At 35.2% G+C, this 17,953-nt stretch overlaps 1 protein-coding gene across 1 annotated transcript in view; it reads right to left on the reverse strand.

Annotated features, from left to right (window-relative positions):
* The window catches only part of FAT4 (FAT atypical cadherin 4), a 170,165-nt gene that overhangs the window by 146,228 nt on the left and 5,984 nt on the right, over positions 1-17,953 (reverse strand). The window contains 1 exon segment of the mRNA XM_021101611.1: positions 17,152-17,951. Within this exon segment, the coding sequence (XP_020957270.1) occupies positions 17,152-17,951 (800 nt within the window).

Consider the following 17,953-nt stretch of genomic DNA (forward strand, 5'->3'; position numbering starts at 1 on the left):
AATCTCCAGTGTAAAACACCATCTCTGGCATATTGAATACTGGGATGGAAGTTAAGGATGAGAAGGCACAATGAGGGAAAATAAATTGTTCTCAATAGAAAGTAAGAACAAGGTCCTAGTTCTTGTCGCCTCTACTTTAGAAATCGTTGGTTACAGCCTGAGCGTCAATGTGCATCATTGAGATGGACATGGTGAACACACACATCTGGGCAGATGGCCAGGAAAAAAGATGAACAACTCTTCTGTTTCTGTGTCCATCTTCCATTTCAGAACTGGACATCCTAAATTGCTTGCATTCTCTACTGAGAAACATTGCAAGAAGGCTCTCCCACTTGTTCTCATTTAAAAGCAGAGATGAAAAGACAGATGTCATTATACAGCTCTTAATGATGTAACCTTGTTATCTTGCCTGATCAGTGACAAAATTAGCTTATACACAAAAGAAAAAGGTGAGAGAGAAGTGAACTTATAGTTATTTGGGGTGAACATCCTGGGTACATTTATTTTATTTCTCAAAATAGCCCTGTCGAATAGACTTCACAAAGAGGTAACTGACATACCAGCACACTAGCTTCCTCAAGATCATGAATTGTACCCTAGAGTGTCTATACCAAAAGTCCTGTCCCTTCTCATTGTTTCCTAAATTGGAATTCAACCGTCTTTTCCTGGTCACCTGCTCTTATAAGGACAATTTTATTCATTCAATACCACTAATCTTTAATGCAACTTGCATATAAATATACCTGCTAATACATACATAGGTGTTTTAATATATAAATGTATTTATAAGTGCAGCTCCATATTTCCCATTCTTCCATGACTAAATCCATATTAATTATCAGTTACTAAATTAAATATTCTATTTTTTCTTTCTTCCAGAGCCATTATTAAAAACAAAAATTTATTCATACATTTTAAGGTATTTAATTAGGAATCTGTGTAGATATATCAGTGATAGAGATGTTCCTTTCAAAGTTACTTTAAATCTAGTTTAATTCAGTTAATCATAAATTCAACCCTTAGCAAATAGAAATTGTCTGTGATTTTTTTTTTATGGCACATCTTGCCTTTTAATGTGATTCACACTTAATATGATTCATTGATGTTCTCTGAAGCAAGATTATTAACTTTTTAAAAAATATTTGATTATATTGTTTAGTTTTAAAAAAGTGAATGTTCATTATATAAATATTCCAAACAACAAAAGAAAAAGTAAGATCTGGTTATGATATAGGTCGAGATTCAAATAAAATTCTTTCTTTTATATTTATGGGGTTTTTAAAATCCCATTCTTCTTATTATATTAACAGACAAGGATTTATAATAATTCCAAGGCAGTAGAGTGTGGTGGAAAGTACAAAAGCTTTGAAACCAAAGGAATTCACATCCAGCTCTACCAGAACACAATTTACTTAATATTCCATCTCTAAAATGGAAATACGGTTATGTTCCTCAAGTTATTTTGGAGAGGAATAAATGAGATAATATGTGTAAACCATATGGTATAAATAATATGTGTAAACCCTTAAGTTGGAAATAAACAAAAACTGGAATCTTCTGTCAACCCCAGTTCTGTGTAAGTTTATTTGCCTTTGTAAAATTGTTCCAATATAAGTGCCTTAACATCAGAATAAACACATTAAAAAAAAAAATAGCACCATGTTTCTTTTCCTCTATTTGATCAGAAATAAGACACTTTGTTCAAAAAAGCACAAGTAAAATTAAGTTTCAAATTAACATTGCCTGTGTTTTAAAATAACTTCAATATTTCATATCTTCTTTTTTTTTTTTTTTTTTTTTTTTTTGCTTTTTAGGGCCAAACTTGTGGCATATAGAAGTTCTCCAGGCTAGGAGTTGAATTAGAGCTGTAGCTGCCGGCCTATACCACAGCCACAGCAACACGAGATCCAAGCCACATCTGCGACCTACATGACAGCTCACAGCAACACCAGATCCTTAACCCACTGAGCCAGGACAGGGATCAAACCCACATCCTCATGGATACTAATCAGGTTCGTTAACCACTGAGCCATGAAGGGAATGCCCAACATTTGATATTCTTAACAGACACAGTCTATAAATTGGACAACGCTTATCTGGTTTGCATTATATTAAAATTAAGAGAATCATGCAACTTAAGCTATACACAAATCAATATTTTAAAAATTACATCCGTTTCCTTATCTTAGGTAATAACCCTTTTTTACTGAGTTGTCTTGCAGCTTACTAGTCACTGTCATTTAAAAGTTATTTTTCTACCAGACATGGTATAATGAAGAAAATTACCAAAGAAGTATTTTTAATCTGCTTCCTTTGTAATTTCCCTAAAATCAGGAAACAAAATTTGTTTTTTTTTCCCCCCATCTACATTGTATCATCAGAAATTTCATCACAAGTCCTGCCTGAACATTAGCTATTACATGCCCAGTAGCTGTTTACATTTTTTTTAATCATTGCCTTGGTGGACCACACAAAGAGTAAATAACTGAATGTCGCATCAATAAAAGTAAACCAAACAGGCTTTTAAGAAAATATGCACTGCAATGTGCAGTGGTTAGGATTAGTGGTTAGAGTTCTCTCCATTTAACAGATGAAAGCACTATAGCTCAGAGAAGTTTAACGTTGCTTTAGGTCACACAGCATGAAAGCGTAAAGCCAAAGACTTGAACAAAATTAGTCTAAATTTCAAATTTATGTCTATTTTAGTATTTAATCATGCAATGCACAACTATACTAAATATTAAGAATAATATAGAGCTCCTTTGGAAATTGAGGTACATATTGAATCCTTTAATTGAGGATTTAAAATAATTAATTTTAGAAAAAAATTAAAGTCAGAAAATAAAATTAACTTAGTATTTCACTTCTTCAAATGTTTACCTGTGCACTGTAAGAAGTTATATTAACTAACATAAAGCATTTACTTAGGCCATCGTTATTTCAAATCATATTTGAGGCAGAAGGTAGTGACAAACTAATAAGTAAATGTATAATGTGATTTATTTAATTTTAGACATGTATAACAAACACGTTTCTCCTGAAAAAATCACCTTTACTTTTACTTAATGTTAATACAGCTCAAAGCAACATCTCCTTATCTTCCACTACCCAATATCTAAAACTACCATTTTTTCTTTAACAAAATGTATTCTCTAAATGTATATTCTTTTGGTTGCTGAGCAACAAAAATTCTTCATTTAAGTATAAACACACTGACACACAGGCAGAAAAGTGCCTAGAAAAAAATACAATGATAGACACCTCTATCATCTATGGCCATCTGTGCTCAGTTTGACCCAAAGTTTTGGCAAGCTAATGCAGTCCTCCTATCCCAAAGCATCTTGTCCTATAAAGAAAATTTTCACTCCCACTTCCTTCATTTTCCAGTAAGTCAGGGGTCAAGTGTGTTCTAAATCCGCCAGAGTCTGGACTTGAAACACTCAGGATTCATTACTTAACTTGTAATTAATTACAACCTCAATGGATAAATAACTTTCCCCTATTTTATTATGCAAAGTAATAAAATACTAAGCTATTATTGCAACATAGGCAATTCTGTCCCATTTAGTCATAGACATGAATTAGTATTTTAATCTTTTTAGTGGAGCATTGAAGGTACCATCTTAAAAAAAAAAGAAACTGAGTCAACTTTTTGTAGCACTTAAAGGACCATCATACTGGTGAGCTACCTGTGAGGATAAAATGCTATAATGAATTCAAGTAAAATTTAGTAACTCAATTATGTTTCTAAGAAATGGCCACAGGAGTTCTCGACATGGCTCAGCAGAAATGAACCTGACTAGCATCCATGAGGATGCAGGTTCGATCCCTGGCCTAGCTCAGTGGGCCGGGGATCCAGTGTTACTCTGAGCTGCTGTGGTGTAGGTTGCAGACACAGCTCAGATCTGGCCTTACTGTGGCTGTTGCACAGGCCAGCAGCTACAGCTCCAATATAATCCCTAGCCTGGGAACCTCCATATGCCTCGAGGCAGCCTTAAAAAGCCAAAAAAAAAAAAAAAAAAAAAAAAAAAAGAAGAAGAAGAAAAGAAACAGCCACAATTCAACAATCCAAGACACAGATTACTTGATTTGGGCCAAGTATTTTAACCTCTAAAAAAATATACAGGTCAAGTTTCCTCATGGATTAAGCTAATATCTTACTTTAAGCCCTACCATCAGGTTATTCCTGTGATGTGCTACAAATATGCTAACATGAAACGCCAGTAGGAATGCTCCCCATATTGTTATAAAATATTAATCCACTACATGAAGTAAAACCAAACAAGAGCACTTTACCAGTGGGGGATCTCTTTTGATCCATAAATAATTTGTTAGAATCTCACTTCTAAGCTTTGCCATAAGCATACTCTAATAAAAGATATCACAATAGGAGATGTTGAAAATCTGTCATTATATGAGCAAAAGTTCCATTGTGAAAACCATCACTTAAAAATATATCTCTTTGAGGAGATCCTGCTGAATAGCATTGAGAACTATGTCTAGATACTCATGTCGGAACAGAAGAAAGGGTGGGGGAAAAAACTGTAACTGCAATGTATACATCTAAGATGACCGACCTTGCTGTACATGGAAATAAAAATATATATATATATCTCTTTGGAGCATCTGTGAGATAAATTCCTCTTCGGTCCTTAAGGTTTAAAAAAAAAAATCTATATTTCGTTGTTAAATCCCTTACATGTGTACATGCTTGTCTGGTTTAAGACACCATGACTTGTCTATTTTTATGTCTCTACTTGATTTGGCCTTTAGAAAACTAAATATAAACTTAGTGGACTACTTAAATTGTACATTTCTGTACCCTAATCTTATATATTCCAGAATTTTTTTTAATTATAGCTGATTTACAATGGTGTGGCAATTTCTGCTGTACAGCATTGTGACCCAGTCCTATATATATGTATGTATGTATATGTGTGTATATATATGTATATATACAAAGAATGTGTGTATGTATATACATGTGTGTGTGTATATATATATATGAATGTGGATATATATATATATATATATATATATACTCATTCTCTTTCTCATATTATCTTCCATCATGTTCTATTCCAAGAGATTGGATATAGTTAGTTCCCTGTGCTACACAGAAGGATCTTATGCATTGCTTGTCCATCCTAAATGTAATAGGTTGCATTTAGCTATACTTACCTTTACTTCCTAGCAATTCATTTAACTATTTTATCCTCCATTTGTTATATATATATACTTTTGTAACCTGCTTCAAATTCACTGTACATGAAGTGGAAATATATATAAACATGAAGAGTAACATTCTGACTGAAAAACAGTTACATACTATAGAACAGTAAACCAAGCAGGAGGGAAGAGCATCTTCTTTTGTTTTTTTTTGCTTATTTTGAACAATTTCAGAAAGAAAGAAAACATTTTTCTTTTCAGGGAAATATTTTCACTATAAATTAGAAAATTCTCACTTAAGTTACTGGAATTTATATACTTTGTAAAAAATCAAAGTCCTCTTAAGAAAAGATAGACCTTTATTTGATGGGACCAGCCAGTTTGACTTCAATTAAGAGAATTGCATTAATTGCCAAAAATTGTTTCAAAATAGGTTCCCAGATAAACAGACATGATTTCATGATAGTCAATATTTGACAACTGAGAGATGAACACTCCTCATCTAAAGGAGAGAGAAGGCTTCAAAATCAAACATAATAATCTATTTTGATTTGCTTGTTTCATAAGCATCTAAGCCTCTCAATAAAGTTTCTGGATTAGTAAATTAATTTTCTTAAGGGACTATAACTAATATTGAATTATGTCAACAATAATAAAATGATGGATGGGTAAACAACATGAATTCAACCACAGACTAGGTCATGTGGTTTAATGTCAAGTATGTGGACAAAAGTCAGAAAAACCTGAATGTTAGTCTAGATTTGTGACCACATGCAAATCATGTATTTCCTTGTGCCTTTTCCTTAAAATGAAGCAAAAAACACTTGATCTACCTCTTTAAAGACTTGTTTGGGAAAACAGGAAAAAAGAAGACACTCTAGAGCACTTTGGAAGTAGGAAGTTTAGGGCTTTTAAAAACATTAATGGCATATCTGCACTTTGGAATAAAGGGAAGGAAACTAACAAACTTTAGTGAGTACCATTTTTTTTTCACCTTGAAAAGAACCCATGAAATAGGTACTATCATTTACACTTTATAGATGAAGAGAATGAGATTCAGAGAATAACTGTAACAATATTTGAATCAAGCTTCTTCTAAGTCAAAAATGTGTGCTATTTCACCTAAACTTTGGTCAGACTTGAATATGAAATACTATTTTCTTTGCTGCATTTTATTAATCAAGTTTTCTAACATTATTGATGTTACATATTGGGCAAGGATGGTTAATTTGAAAAAAGAATGACAGAACTTGAACTTATCAATATTCAAAATAGTAATGTTTTAAAAGTTCCTCACCATTTTGTACTCATCATTTTGCTAAGAAGGAACCTGGTTTATAATAAGCTAAGATTTGCTCTCTAAAGCAACATTGAATAAGTTATAAGGAAATGAAAAGACATGGTAATAAAGTAGCATACATTGTTCTATATATTCTAAAATGTTCTACTTTACCAAAATGTCTATAAAATAAGGATTAGTGATCTCATTGGATTTTAGACAGCACAGATTTCTGGAGACTGAGTTACAGGTTCTTAGCCAGTCAGGTCATGCAGCCACTGTCATGATATCCAGGAAAATCAGTCCTGGCCAATTAGCTAGCTTCACTAATTTCAGAAGAAGCTCCATGGCTTGGCTTCAGATATGAAAAACAACTCCTTTCCTTCAGCATGCATCACTGACTGAGCTCCTGGCACTTAAGCAGCATGTTTTCAACATGTTCAACGGTAATTCCTGAGCTTATTAAAGATTTACTGAGCATCTGTATTGAGCCAGCCCTATGGAAGATGCTGGCAATACAGCAATAATAAGCAGATGAGAACCTTTTCCCTGATGGAACATATATTTTAGAGAGGAGACATATCATAAACAAAATAAAGAAGTAACATATGTGTCATGTTGGGTGTTGATAGGGACTAAGAAGAAACAAAGAGAAGGAAAGAGGAAATGGATGGTTGGGGGAAGGAGAACTTTGCAACATGATGTTGAGGAAAGATATGGGGGAAGCACAAAGCGAGCATCCAGGCAGAGTGCTGAGCTAGCACCAGACCAAGAGGCAGGAGCACCTGAGGCTGCCAGAGCCCACACTGGCTGCTGGGCAAGTGGAGCAAGAGCCAGGAGGAAGAGAAGTCCAGAAATAACTGACAAGAATAGGTCACGTGGGGCCTTAGGGATCACTGTAAGGATCTGGATTTTACTACCAGTGAAATGGAAAGTCTTGGGTGTTGAGAAAATGAGTGAAATGATCTGAACTACATTTTAAAGGATCACTCCAGCTGCTAGAACAGATGGAAGAGGTCAAGGACAGAAGCCGGGAAGTCCATTCATTAGCCCATTCATTCATTCAAGAAAAATTTACTTTGTGCCTACTATATTTCAAGTAATGTTATAGGTGCTTAAGGTACATCAGTGAACCCAGCAGATAAATATACTTGCCCTTGTGAAACTTCATTCGAGCAGAAGGAAGACAGAACATAATCAAACTTATAGATGGGCAAATTATATCACACACATGTATGCCTGTGTAGTGTATATATAAATATTATTTAAAGTAATGACATTAGTTGGGCTCCTCATCTCAGCAAAACAGAATAGATTAGAAGAATTTCAAGAACTGATTCCAGGGGCATTTCAGCATTTAGCATTTTGGGAGATGAGAAGAAGCTGGTGAAGGAGGCTCATCCATTGTATGGGGGAGGAATATGAAACATAGCAGGGAAATAGAGATCAGGCAGGAGGAGGGGGTGGGAGATTAGAGTAATGAGTCAGCAAAGGAGCGTTAATTCTCACCTAGAATGAAAGATATGAGTGAATACATGAAGCATAGGAGGAAATTATCCAAATACACATCAGGAGGAAAGAGAATTCTATGCAGAGGGAAGAGCCAGGAACAAGAGCTTTGAGGCAGGTTTGTTCCTAGCAAGTTCTGGGGCTAGCAGGAAGCCAGTATGAGTAAAGCAGATAAAGTAAGGAAGAAGAAGAAGTAAGGAGAAGAAGTAAGAAGAAGTAAGGAAGAAGAGTAGCAAAGAGTGTTGGAGATCAGTAAGAAGTCCTCTTCAATAATCCAAAAGAAGGGTGATGGTGTCTTAGACCGAGGAAATAATAGTGTAAGTGATGATAAAAGATCAATTTCTGGATATATTTTTTAAGAGAATGCCAGGATTAACTGAAAGATTATACATAGGGTGTTAAAGTAAGGATTCAAAGAATAACTCAAGTCTTTTGACCCGACAGTTAGAAGATGGGAACTGCCATCAACTGAGAAGGAGATAGCTGAGGGTTGAGTAGGTTTTTATTGGGGAGGATATCAAGAGCTCACATTTGCAAATGCTAATTTAAAATATCCATTAAGAAACTAATCAAATATAATGAGTAAGTGGTTGGTTATATGAATATGGAATTCAGGAGAGAATATGGAATTCAGGGAAAAGACAAAATTTTGGAGCCATCTGTGTATACATGTTATTTAAAGTCATGAATTGATTGAGATCTTCAAGGGAATACATGTAGATTAAAAAGGAAGTTTTTCAAGAACTGATTTCAGGGATATTCCAACAGTTAAATTTTGAGGGCCTAGAGAGAAGCTGGTGAAGGAGGCTGAGAAGGAATTTCCAAGAAACAGAATAAAAAATCCTCAGAGTATAAATACAGTGGGCACGGAGAACTGCCCCATGGATATAAAAGTGTGGCTATTATGATGGCTTTGGTAAGAGCAATTTCACTACAATGGCAGAAGCTAAGCCTAATGCAGTAGATATAAGAGATAATGAGAAGAAAACAGGCAGGTATAGGTAACTCTTTCAAGACATTTTGCTGAAACAGGAAGAAAGTAAATGAGGTCATAACTGGCAGAATAGGGATATATTCTTACTGCAAGTTGAAGAAAACAAAATGAAAAACTGACACATCACAGGTCCACGTATTCAAGCCTAACCTAAATAAAGATTAATAGGGATCTAAATTGATCCTACTACCAGGTCATTAACTAAATTTCACTTTTCCCTATAGTTTTTCAGCCACCAGTTGAAAAAATGTAGAAACATGAAAACAACTTTTTACATAGTAAAACTTGTATGCCTATGAGAGCATAGAAAGTATCAACCATTCTTATTTATTTATTTTTTTGTCTTTTTTTTTGCTATTTCTTGGGCCGCTTCTGCAGCATATGGAGGTTCCCAGCCTAGGGGTTGAATCGGAGCTGTAGCCACCGGCCTACACCAGAGCCACAGCAACTCAGGATCCGAGCCATGTCTGCAACTTACACCACAGCTCACAGCAACGCCGGATCCTTAACCCACTGAGCAAGGGCTGGGACCGAACCCGCAACCTCAGGGTTCCTAGTCGGATTCGTTAACCACTGCGCCACGACAGGAACTCCAACCATTCTTAAAAAATATGATGTAAGTGTTGTGTTAGGATTAAATGTGCATAATCTGGGGTCAGACCACTAGGTTCAAATCTGCTTCCATCATAAACCAGCTCCATAAACTTAACCTCTGTTAATCTCAGTATTTTCATTTGTGAAATGGTGAGATGTCCTACGTCCTGCCAGGATTACTGTGAAGGCAGGGCAGTGCCTGGTACTCACCAGTGTCTGACATAACATAAGCAATTTATATCATAGAATCTATACATGATAAAAGTTTCATAAAAAAGTCAAGAATCTGAAACAAATAATTCACAACAGTGTCATTGGCTTCCAGCTGCCAGTTGTCAGGCAGGGTTTATAAATGTTTCTCAATACTCCTTAATACATTAAAAACTTGGTTTTACTTCCTGCTTCCTAAATATGGACATATGTCTGAAAACTGTGGGCCTACAGTCAATTTTTGATTATCTTCCAATTAGATTGTTTTATCTTCATGACTTTATTATCCCGTTTTGCTTCAGAATATTCTAGCAATTTTTATACAATGGTTGCATGCATGTTGATACATGGTATTACATACATATTAGTAAGTTATACATATATATTTTATAAATAATATTTTTCAGAATTTAATTTTTTTTCACATCTCTGTATTCTTCATACTCTATCCTCCTATTTATTGTATTACTAAAATCGGCCACTGTTGTCACAGACTACTCACAGCCTGAAAGCATTTGAAGGTATTTACAATATTCCACATCTAGGACACTTGAAGAAATTCTTTAGTTCATCTTGGTCCATATAATTTGCCAGTTCCTCTTCTCCTATTTCCACTTCAAAACTCCTGATTCCAAATACTACCTATTTTCATAGGTATTAGAAAGAGCTGAATCTTAGATTTATTGATTCTTGGAAGAGAGGACACACCTCAGGGCCTGTGGAATATTTTATTATCACTAACTCAACAGTCCCTCACAGCTAATGAGGTTCCTGGGCAGTTTTTCATTGTAATGATGACAAAGTGCAAGCTTCAGAAAATGCAATGAAGAATTGATTCCACAAAATTGGAAGTACATAAATTTTTTCAAAACTATTCCTAGAGTAGTTGCCTCAAAATCTAATGAAACAATAATGGATTAAAACAGAGTTTTAATAAAGACAAAAAAAGAAATAAATAATAAACTTGTCAGAAGATAAATTATATCTATAGAACTCTATTACCAAAACAGAGAGACCCAATCAAGCATCCTAAAGTCATACATAAAATACGTAGCATGAGCTTAAAAGTCCATCGGTTTTCCTCTCTGTGATATACATTTGTACATGCCTTGAAAAATTACAGAGCCCTTTAGGTCATAGTATTTTGCTTAATAAATTTAAAGTCATACCAATAGGGAAAAAATAAAAATAAGAATATAATCACAGGTTGTTTTTTAAACAAACAAATACTGTAAAGGTCAAAAGCTGAGGAAGTAAGAATATGTTTTTCTCCTTTTAATATAGTCTTTATGCTTTTCCCACCCAATTTCATCATTATTCCTGACAAGAGTAAGACTTATCATCCAAAAATCCAAGGACTCTCCACCTTCATAAAGTACCATGACTATTTCCAAACTGTAGAGTACTGTGGATTAGGATAGTCCCTACATATACTTGTACTCTCTGTTTGTCTCTAGTGCTCCTCTCTCAAATTCTCACCTTCTTCCCTGCTCCAGAAACAACTCCACATACAGTCAACCTGGGATCCTTGCCTCTACCAGGAACTGCCCCACAGGAATATACAGCATCTGTGGATGGCCTTGATGGAGGCAGCATAAATCATGTTTCTTTTAATTTAGACAATACATAATACTACTTTTAATTTAGACAATACATAATACTACTTTTTAGAGACTTTTTAACACCAAAAAGGGTGTGAAAACAAGGTTACCAAAAGCACATATACCTACTTGTATCTACCAAGAGCCCCTCTCTTAACTAAGGCCATAGACTGCCATGGCTTTATAGGAGAATAACTATGAACACAGATAATGAACCATGCACATCTGGAGGTAATTTTCCTTTCTATCTATCTGAACTGAAGCAAATCACTTGACTTTTCTAAGACTGTTTTCACAACTATGAAGTAAGAATCATGTAATTCATGTTATTCTGAGTCTGAAATGATAAAATCTCTAAAGAAGCACTTGGTACTCAGTTCAGTGACTGAATATAGCAATATTCAATAAATATAATAATAATAATAGTCATTATTGTCATTATATATTCAGTTCTGTTGCTTATATTTTGCCTGTGAAGGATGACATACAAGGTATACATTCATCTAAGGTGTGCTAACTCTGACTCTAAACCCTGTGGAAGAAATCATGTCTAAACTTGGTATTCAGTATTGAAATTACAAATGTCTTCATCATTTCTCTTGGAAATCTTGATGGTTTCATTGTGAAAATAAATGGATGTATTTAGCATTCGCTCAAACTCATTTCTAATGTTTAATTTAATCAAATTAATTTGTTTGCCTAATATTCTAAACACAAATTTAACAGAATATTTCTACTGTTGTTTTTTTTTTTTTTTAACTGAATCTCAGTGCCTAGACCGATGGTTCTCCCACTATGAAACAGTGTCCTAGGCATAGCAGAGACCCATTATAAATGCGTGGGAAATCAAAACGATCTTCACAATAATACAATACATTGTTTGCCTACACTGGGTTGACATTTACACTAGAGGTACAAAAGCAATGGTGGGTAAAACTGCTGGTGCCTCTCACAGAGCAGAGCAGCAGCTCCAAAATATCCCAGCAGTGCATGTATTCTTCCCTGCTAGACAGTCACAGTAAAAATAAAATGCCAGTTTCACTTAAAAAACTGAAGAAAGTTCCTCAAAGAGATGGTAAGAACCATTAATTTTATTAAATCGAGACCCTTATAACTCGATGTCTTTTTAATATGTGTGACAAACAGTGAAACAAAGAACCATTAATCTGTACCTATGCAGAGTAGTTGTCTCACAGTGTGCTTGTATGTGATGGACTGAGTTTTAAGCTAAACTAACTGCTTTCTTTATGAACACAATTTTTACTTGACAGAAAAACTGCCTGAGAAACCATGTTTTCTAAATTTGGTATGTGGCAGAATGTTTTTGCTTATTTGTTGGTTGGTTGGTTTGAAAATGAACAAAGGGAGCTGTTATCTCGGGAAAGTGACTAACAATATACGTTATCAATGATAAAATGTGAGCTTTCAAGGGAAAATTCAAATTTTGGAAAATTTCAAACCATTACCATAAGGTAGTAAGTCAATATACTTCAGAACTTTTTTTATAATATCATTATTAGTTATATCAATACGATCCAAAGATCAATGCCTGATGTATTTCTAAGTCAAGCATAGGTAAAAGGTCCATACAGAATGCAGATATAGATCAACATTTTCATGCAAGAAAATATGAAAAATTTAGAATGCAGATATAGATCAACAATTTCATGCAAGAAAATATGAAAAATTCTCTGGTAAGATTTTAGATTCCTCATTGCAAGTAGGTTTGAAAAACCAGCCACTTGGGGAATTCTGGTGTATAGCAAAAGAAAATCAACAGTTATCTGAAAAGGATAGCAAAGCATCTGTCCCTTATCCAGCTCCATCTATCTGAGTATGGATGGATTATTTTCATACACCTTAACCAAAACAACATATTGCTTAAATAGAATAAGATTTAAGAATCCAACTGTCTTCTCTTAAGTGAGCTATTATAGGAATTTATGAAAATGTAAGTAACATATCTTCTATTTTTTTAAGTTTTGCAAAATAAAGTTCTTTTAATAAAATATGTTATATAGTTAATGTAATTTTATTTTTTTATTTTTTTAATTTTTTATTTTATTTTTTGCTCTTTTGGGGCCACAGCTGTAGCATATGGAAGTTCCTAGGCTAGGGGTTGAATTGGAGCTGTAGCTGCCAGCCTATGCCACAGCCACACCAGATCCGAGCAGTGTCTGCACCCTATACCACAGCTCACCTCAAGGCCAGATCCTTAATGCACTGAGCAAGGCCAGGAATAGAACCCACATCTGCATGGATACTAGTCAGTTCTCCACCACTGAGCCACAGTGGGAATTCCTGATGTGATTTTTAAAGAAATTAATACATATTTTAAAACTTTATCAGTTTTAATGTTCAAAATATAAATATCAATAGATAAGACACACCAAAGCAAAAGCTCTTTGGGGTCCTGAGACCAATAAATTTGAGACCAGCAGTCTGGAAGCATATACAGTATTTCCTTCCATTTAAATTCTAAGGTCTATGTGAGACACCCACCTAAATTCCTCTTTCCTCTTTGAGTTTTCTGACAATTCTCAGTTCATTTGTAAACAGAAATAACTGGTATGTCTCTATGTCCTTAGTCCAATTAATAATCAAGATCAAATTTACTTCCTCCATTCCCTCTGCTTCTCTCTGCTGATTATTCAAAAGGCACAAAAACATACCCACCAGTCTTAGCTCTTCTACGATCTCATTTAGCAAACATGTCCAGAGCACCTACTATACACCAAGTAATATGCTGGGCTCTAGGAGATATTCTTCAAGGAGATATATTATACTAAGAGATATAAATACCAATGAGACAAAGCCTCTGACCTTCATGAAGTCCAATCCAGTCCCTAAGATGCATGTTCCCATTAAACACACATTAAAAGAGAAATGCGTGGAGTTCGTGTCATGGATCAGTGGTTAACAAATCCGACTAGGAACCATGAGGTTGCGGGTTCGATCCCTGGTCTTGCTCAGTGGGTTAAAGATCCAGCATTGCTGTGGCTCTGGTGTAGGCCGGCGGCTACAGCTCCAATTAGACCCCTATCCTGGGAACTTCCATATGCCATGGGAGCGGCCCAAGAAATGGCAAAAAGACCAAAAATAAATAAATAAATAAATAAATAAAAGAAATGCTTATGGATGCACATCTCTATTTTTCTGTTCTTGAAACTAGAAAAGCGGTAAAAAATTTATAGGAGGTATTCTGACATAATCAAGACTCTTCTGAGAATACAAGGATACAAAATAAAAGGGTAATAAACCTTGCGTCTGCAATCCAAAAGCCATCCTTCAAAGACACACCTATTCTGAAGTTTCAGATGTGATAGGTAGGGTAAGTGAGGGTATAAACTGGACAGATCTCTGGAATGAACAGTATAAGAGCCACAGTTCCCAGCCACCCTTCCTCAACTATCAGAGTTAGAAAAGGAATGCAGTTTAACTCATTTCTCTTTTACCCACTGACCTGCTTGCCCATGGAATGTGATCAGCCATGACTCTAGCCAGAAACCTGAGTAAGCAACCCAGACTCCTATCAGTGTAGATGAATAAATTGTTTAAAAATGCACTGGAGCAAACTTTGCACTTGGAAACTAACAATTGGAAAATCACCTCTGACAACCAGAGGTAATTTATAACTGCTTTTTGCAGAATCACGGTAAATTAATTGAGCAGAAGGAAAAAAAAGAACTTTGTTGTATATACTTGAAAGATACAACCAATAATAATATGAAATTCTAGCTCCCTACTACTGCTTTCAATATTCTTTGGAGAAACACATTTGCTTTTAATTTTAGGAGTGGTTGGAGCTTGGGAACTCAAACTCGGTTTACAATTTCAGCACTTCAGTTCACAGAAGATACCCTGACAAGCAACTTTTTTCTCATAAAAAATCATCATAATGAATTATCCTCCAAGTTTTTAAATAAATAGGATATAACTTGGAATACTTTGTGAAGTTAAAAAAGTAACAGACATATAATCCCCTATTACTAATAAAATGATTTATAATTATTGTTTTTTAGTCTCCATGCCTGATGCAGAGACAGCACTGTTTAATAAACTTAAGCTAAGCCAATCTTTGCATATATCATGGGTAAATAAAAGACTAAACAAATCTGCTAATGATAACAATGGACATTTATTCTCATTCCCCATATTGTTCTGATCAAATGTAACACACTGAACCAAACAACAACTAATAGCATAATTTGTTTTACAGTCTAAATTTATCTAAACTCCAGAATTGCTGAATATTTCAGTCTTTAATAAATATTTCAGTTTTCAAACTAATTAAACCTCTTCATCTAAGAAGTAATTCCAGAGAAGAAATGTAGAGCTGGGGAATGGGTATAGGGAAAGAATAAACCCAAATCAAAATAAAATTACATGTAAATCATGACCTGAGTCAAACCAAATAGGTTAATATGTAAGATCTATGTTAAATCTTTAAAAAACTAATTAGGCAAAAGAGAACACAGGGGTCAGAAGTTTCTTTGGGGCTATGTGTATAAGGTAAAATTGAATTCCATTTAGAATTATATCTAAGAATTTTATCTCTGACATCCTCTAAGCCATGAATATATTGTTCCATCCAGAGAAGAGATATAGCTAGCTATTATCAAAAAAAAATCACAGGGGATTCAAAAAGATAATAATAATAAATGAACATTTCAAATGAAGAAAAACCCCTCACCTCTCTGAAAAAGAAAAGAAAGCAAGAAAACAAACACATGGCCTCAATTTCACTAGCATGTTGTGTCTGGGTTACTGCCAAGTATCACAAACCACATTTGATATTTTATGTTTTTGGCTGAGTGACTCTAGAATGTCTTTGAAGGGAGTGGGAAAGGAGAACTTAGGAAAGGGCAGATGAGCTTTTCAGAGTATAGCTATATCATTTCTAGTTGATTATCAAAACAACACTGGAAGCAGTTCAATTAAAAAGCAAATCAATGATACACGGAGATAGTAATAGCCAAAAATATACCCCAGGAAAGGCCACGCTTGGAATTCTTTTGGCTTATGCTATGAAACTCTAGTTTCTTACCCATCAACAGACAGAACAACGTGTGCCTATACCATGGCATTGAACAACACAGTTTTGTCTCAAGAAACAGCTTCTAATCTCTGATCATTCACACCACATTACACGCTTTAGTTCAAGAGGCAAGAGAAAAGATTACCCTAAGTTAGAAGACAGTGCCTAAAATGTGAAGGCAGATGAAATCAGGAATCTCCCCAAACTTGGCTCAGCACATTAAAATTAGTCACTGTCTATAAAGAAACTGCCAAGATTGCTGAGGATTCGAAAGTTAATACCCTCCTGATGTAAACTGTCGGTCCAGCGCCACACCCCCAAGAAAGCTATGCTATCATGCTGATTTCTACCAAAGTTCTTCACTTTGCAGTAGAGGTTTCTTAAGCCTGAAATTGCTCATCCTCTAGTAGACATCCTTACTGTGAGACGTTTAGTTCAGTGTAGTGATTTACCTCAAGTCAATGCATCCTTTTTTGTACTTCTGAAATGGCTAGAGATTTCTCCCTAGCCTTACACATATGATTGTATGAGATGAAATAGAAGGTAAAAACTGGTTCATTTTTGGTTTCAACCAGGCTTAGAGCTAAATTTTATGTATTTCTTATTAGTCTGTGTGACAGAACATTTTTATATGCTCCTGTCAGTAAAATTAACAATAAACAATAAAGGTAAATCATTATAGAAAGTAAATATAAAGAGAATGATCCTTCTAACCACAAATCAAAAAAGAATTCATAAGTGACTACAAAATCATTACCTCTGCTCTCTGTGTTCTGGGAAAAGCAGTTGATTTTTCTATGGCATAAACATCCACCAGGTAAAGACATGCTCCTTGCTCCCGGTCCAGAATGGCTGCAGTCTGAATTATGCCAGTTTGTCGTCCAATAGTAAAGAGACGTCCAACAGTTTTCTCTTCACAACGGACTGAAACAATATAATACTCCACCGGGGCCTCAGATCCTCTGGGACTTGCTGCTTCTATTGATATTACATTGGTGCCAATGGGTTCTCCCTCCTTCAAAATAGTTATGTATTTGGGTTGCGTAAAAACAGGCCCATCAAGGCCCTGAAGAATGACAGTCAATTCAGTGGTTGACTTCCTCCTTTCAGGGCCAAGGTCTGTAGCTGAAACTATGAGATTATAGATCAGCTGAGAAGGCACCAGCGCCGAAGCCACTCTCAAGTCTCCACTGTAACGATCCACAATGAAGGTGTCTGTGTCCCCATTGACGATCTCGTACTCCACCTCTCCATTCGCCCCTTCATCTGGATCAGCAGCCATAATTGTTGTCAGAACAGAACCAATCACAGCTGAAGGGTCTGCAGCAAGGGCATTTTGTGATATAAACATTGGAACATTGTCATTGAGGTCTGTAACCAAAATGGTCACGTTTTTCAAAGCATACCGTCTAGTTTCTATAGGCACAGCTTGATCATTGGCTTTTACGGTTAATTCAAAGAGATTAGCAAATTCCCGATCTATTTCAGCAGTAGTATATATAGTGCCTTTGACTTCATCTATGCCAAAGTGGTTGCCCCTTGGCATCTGTTGAATGATG

This window comes from Sus scrofa, chromosome 8, assembly GCF_000003025.6.
Source record: "Sus scrofa isolate TJ Tabasco breed Duroc chromosome 8, Sscrofa11.1, whole genome shotgun sequence".
NCBI lineage: Eukaryota > Metazoa > Chordata > Mammalia > Artiodactyla > Suidae > Sus > Sus scrofa.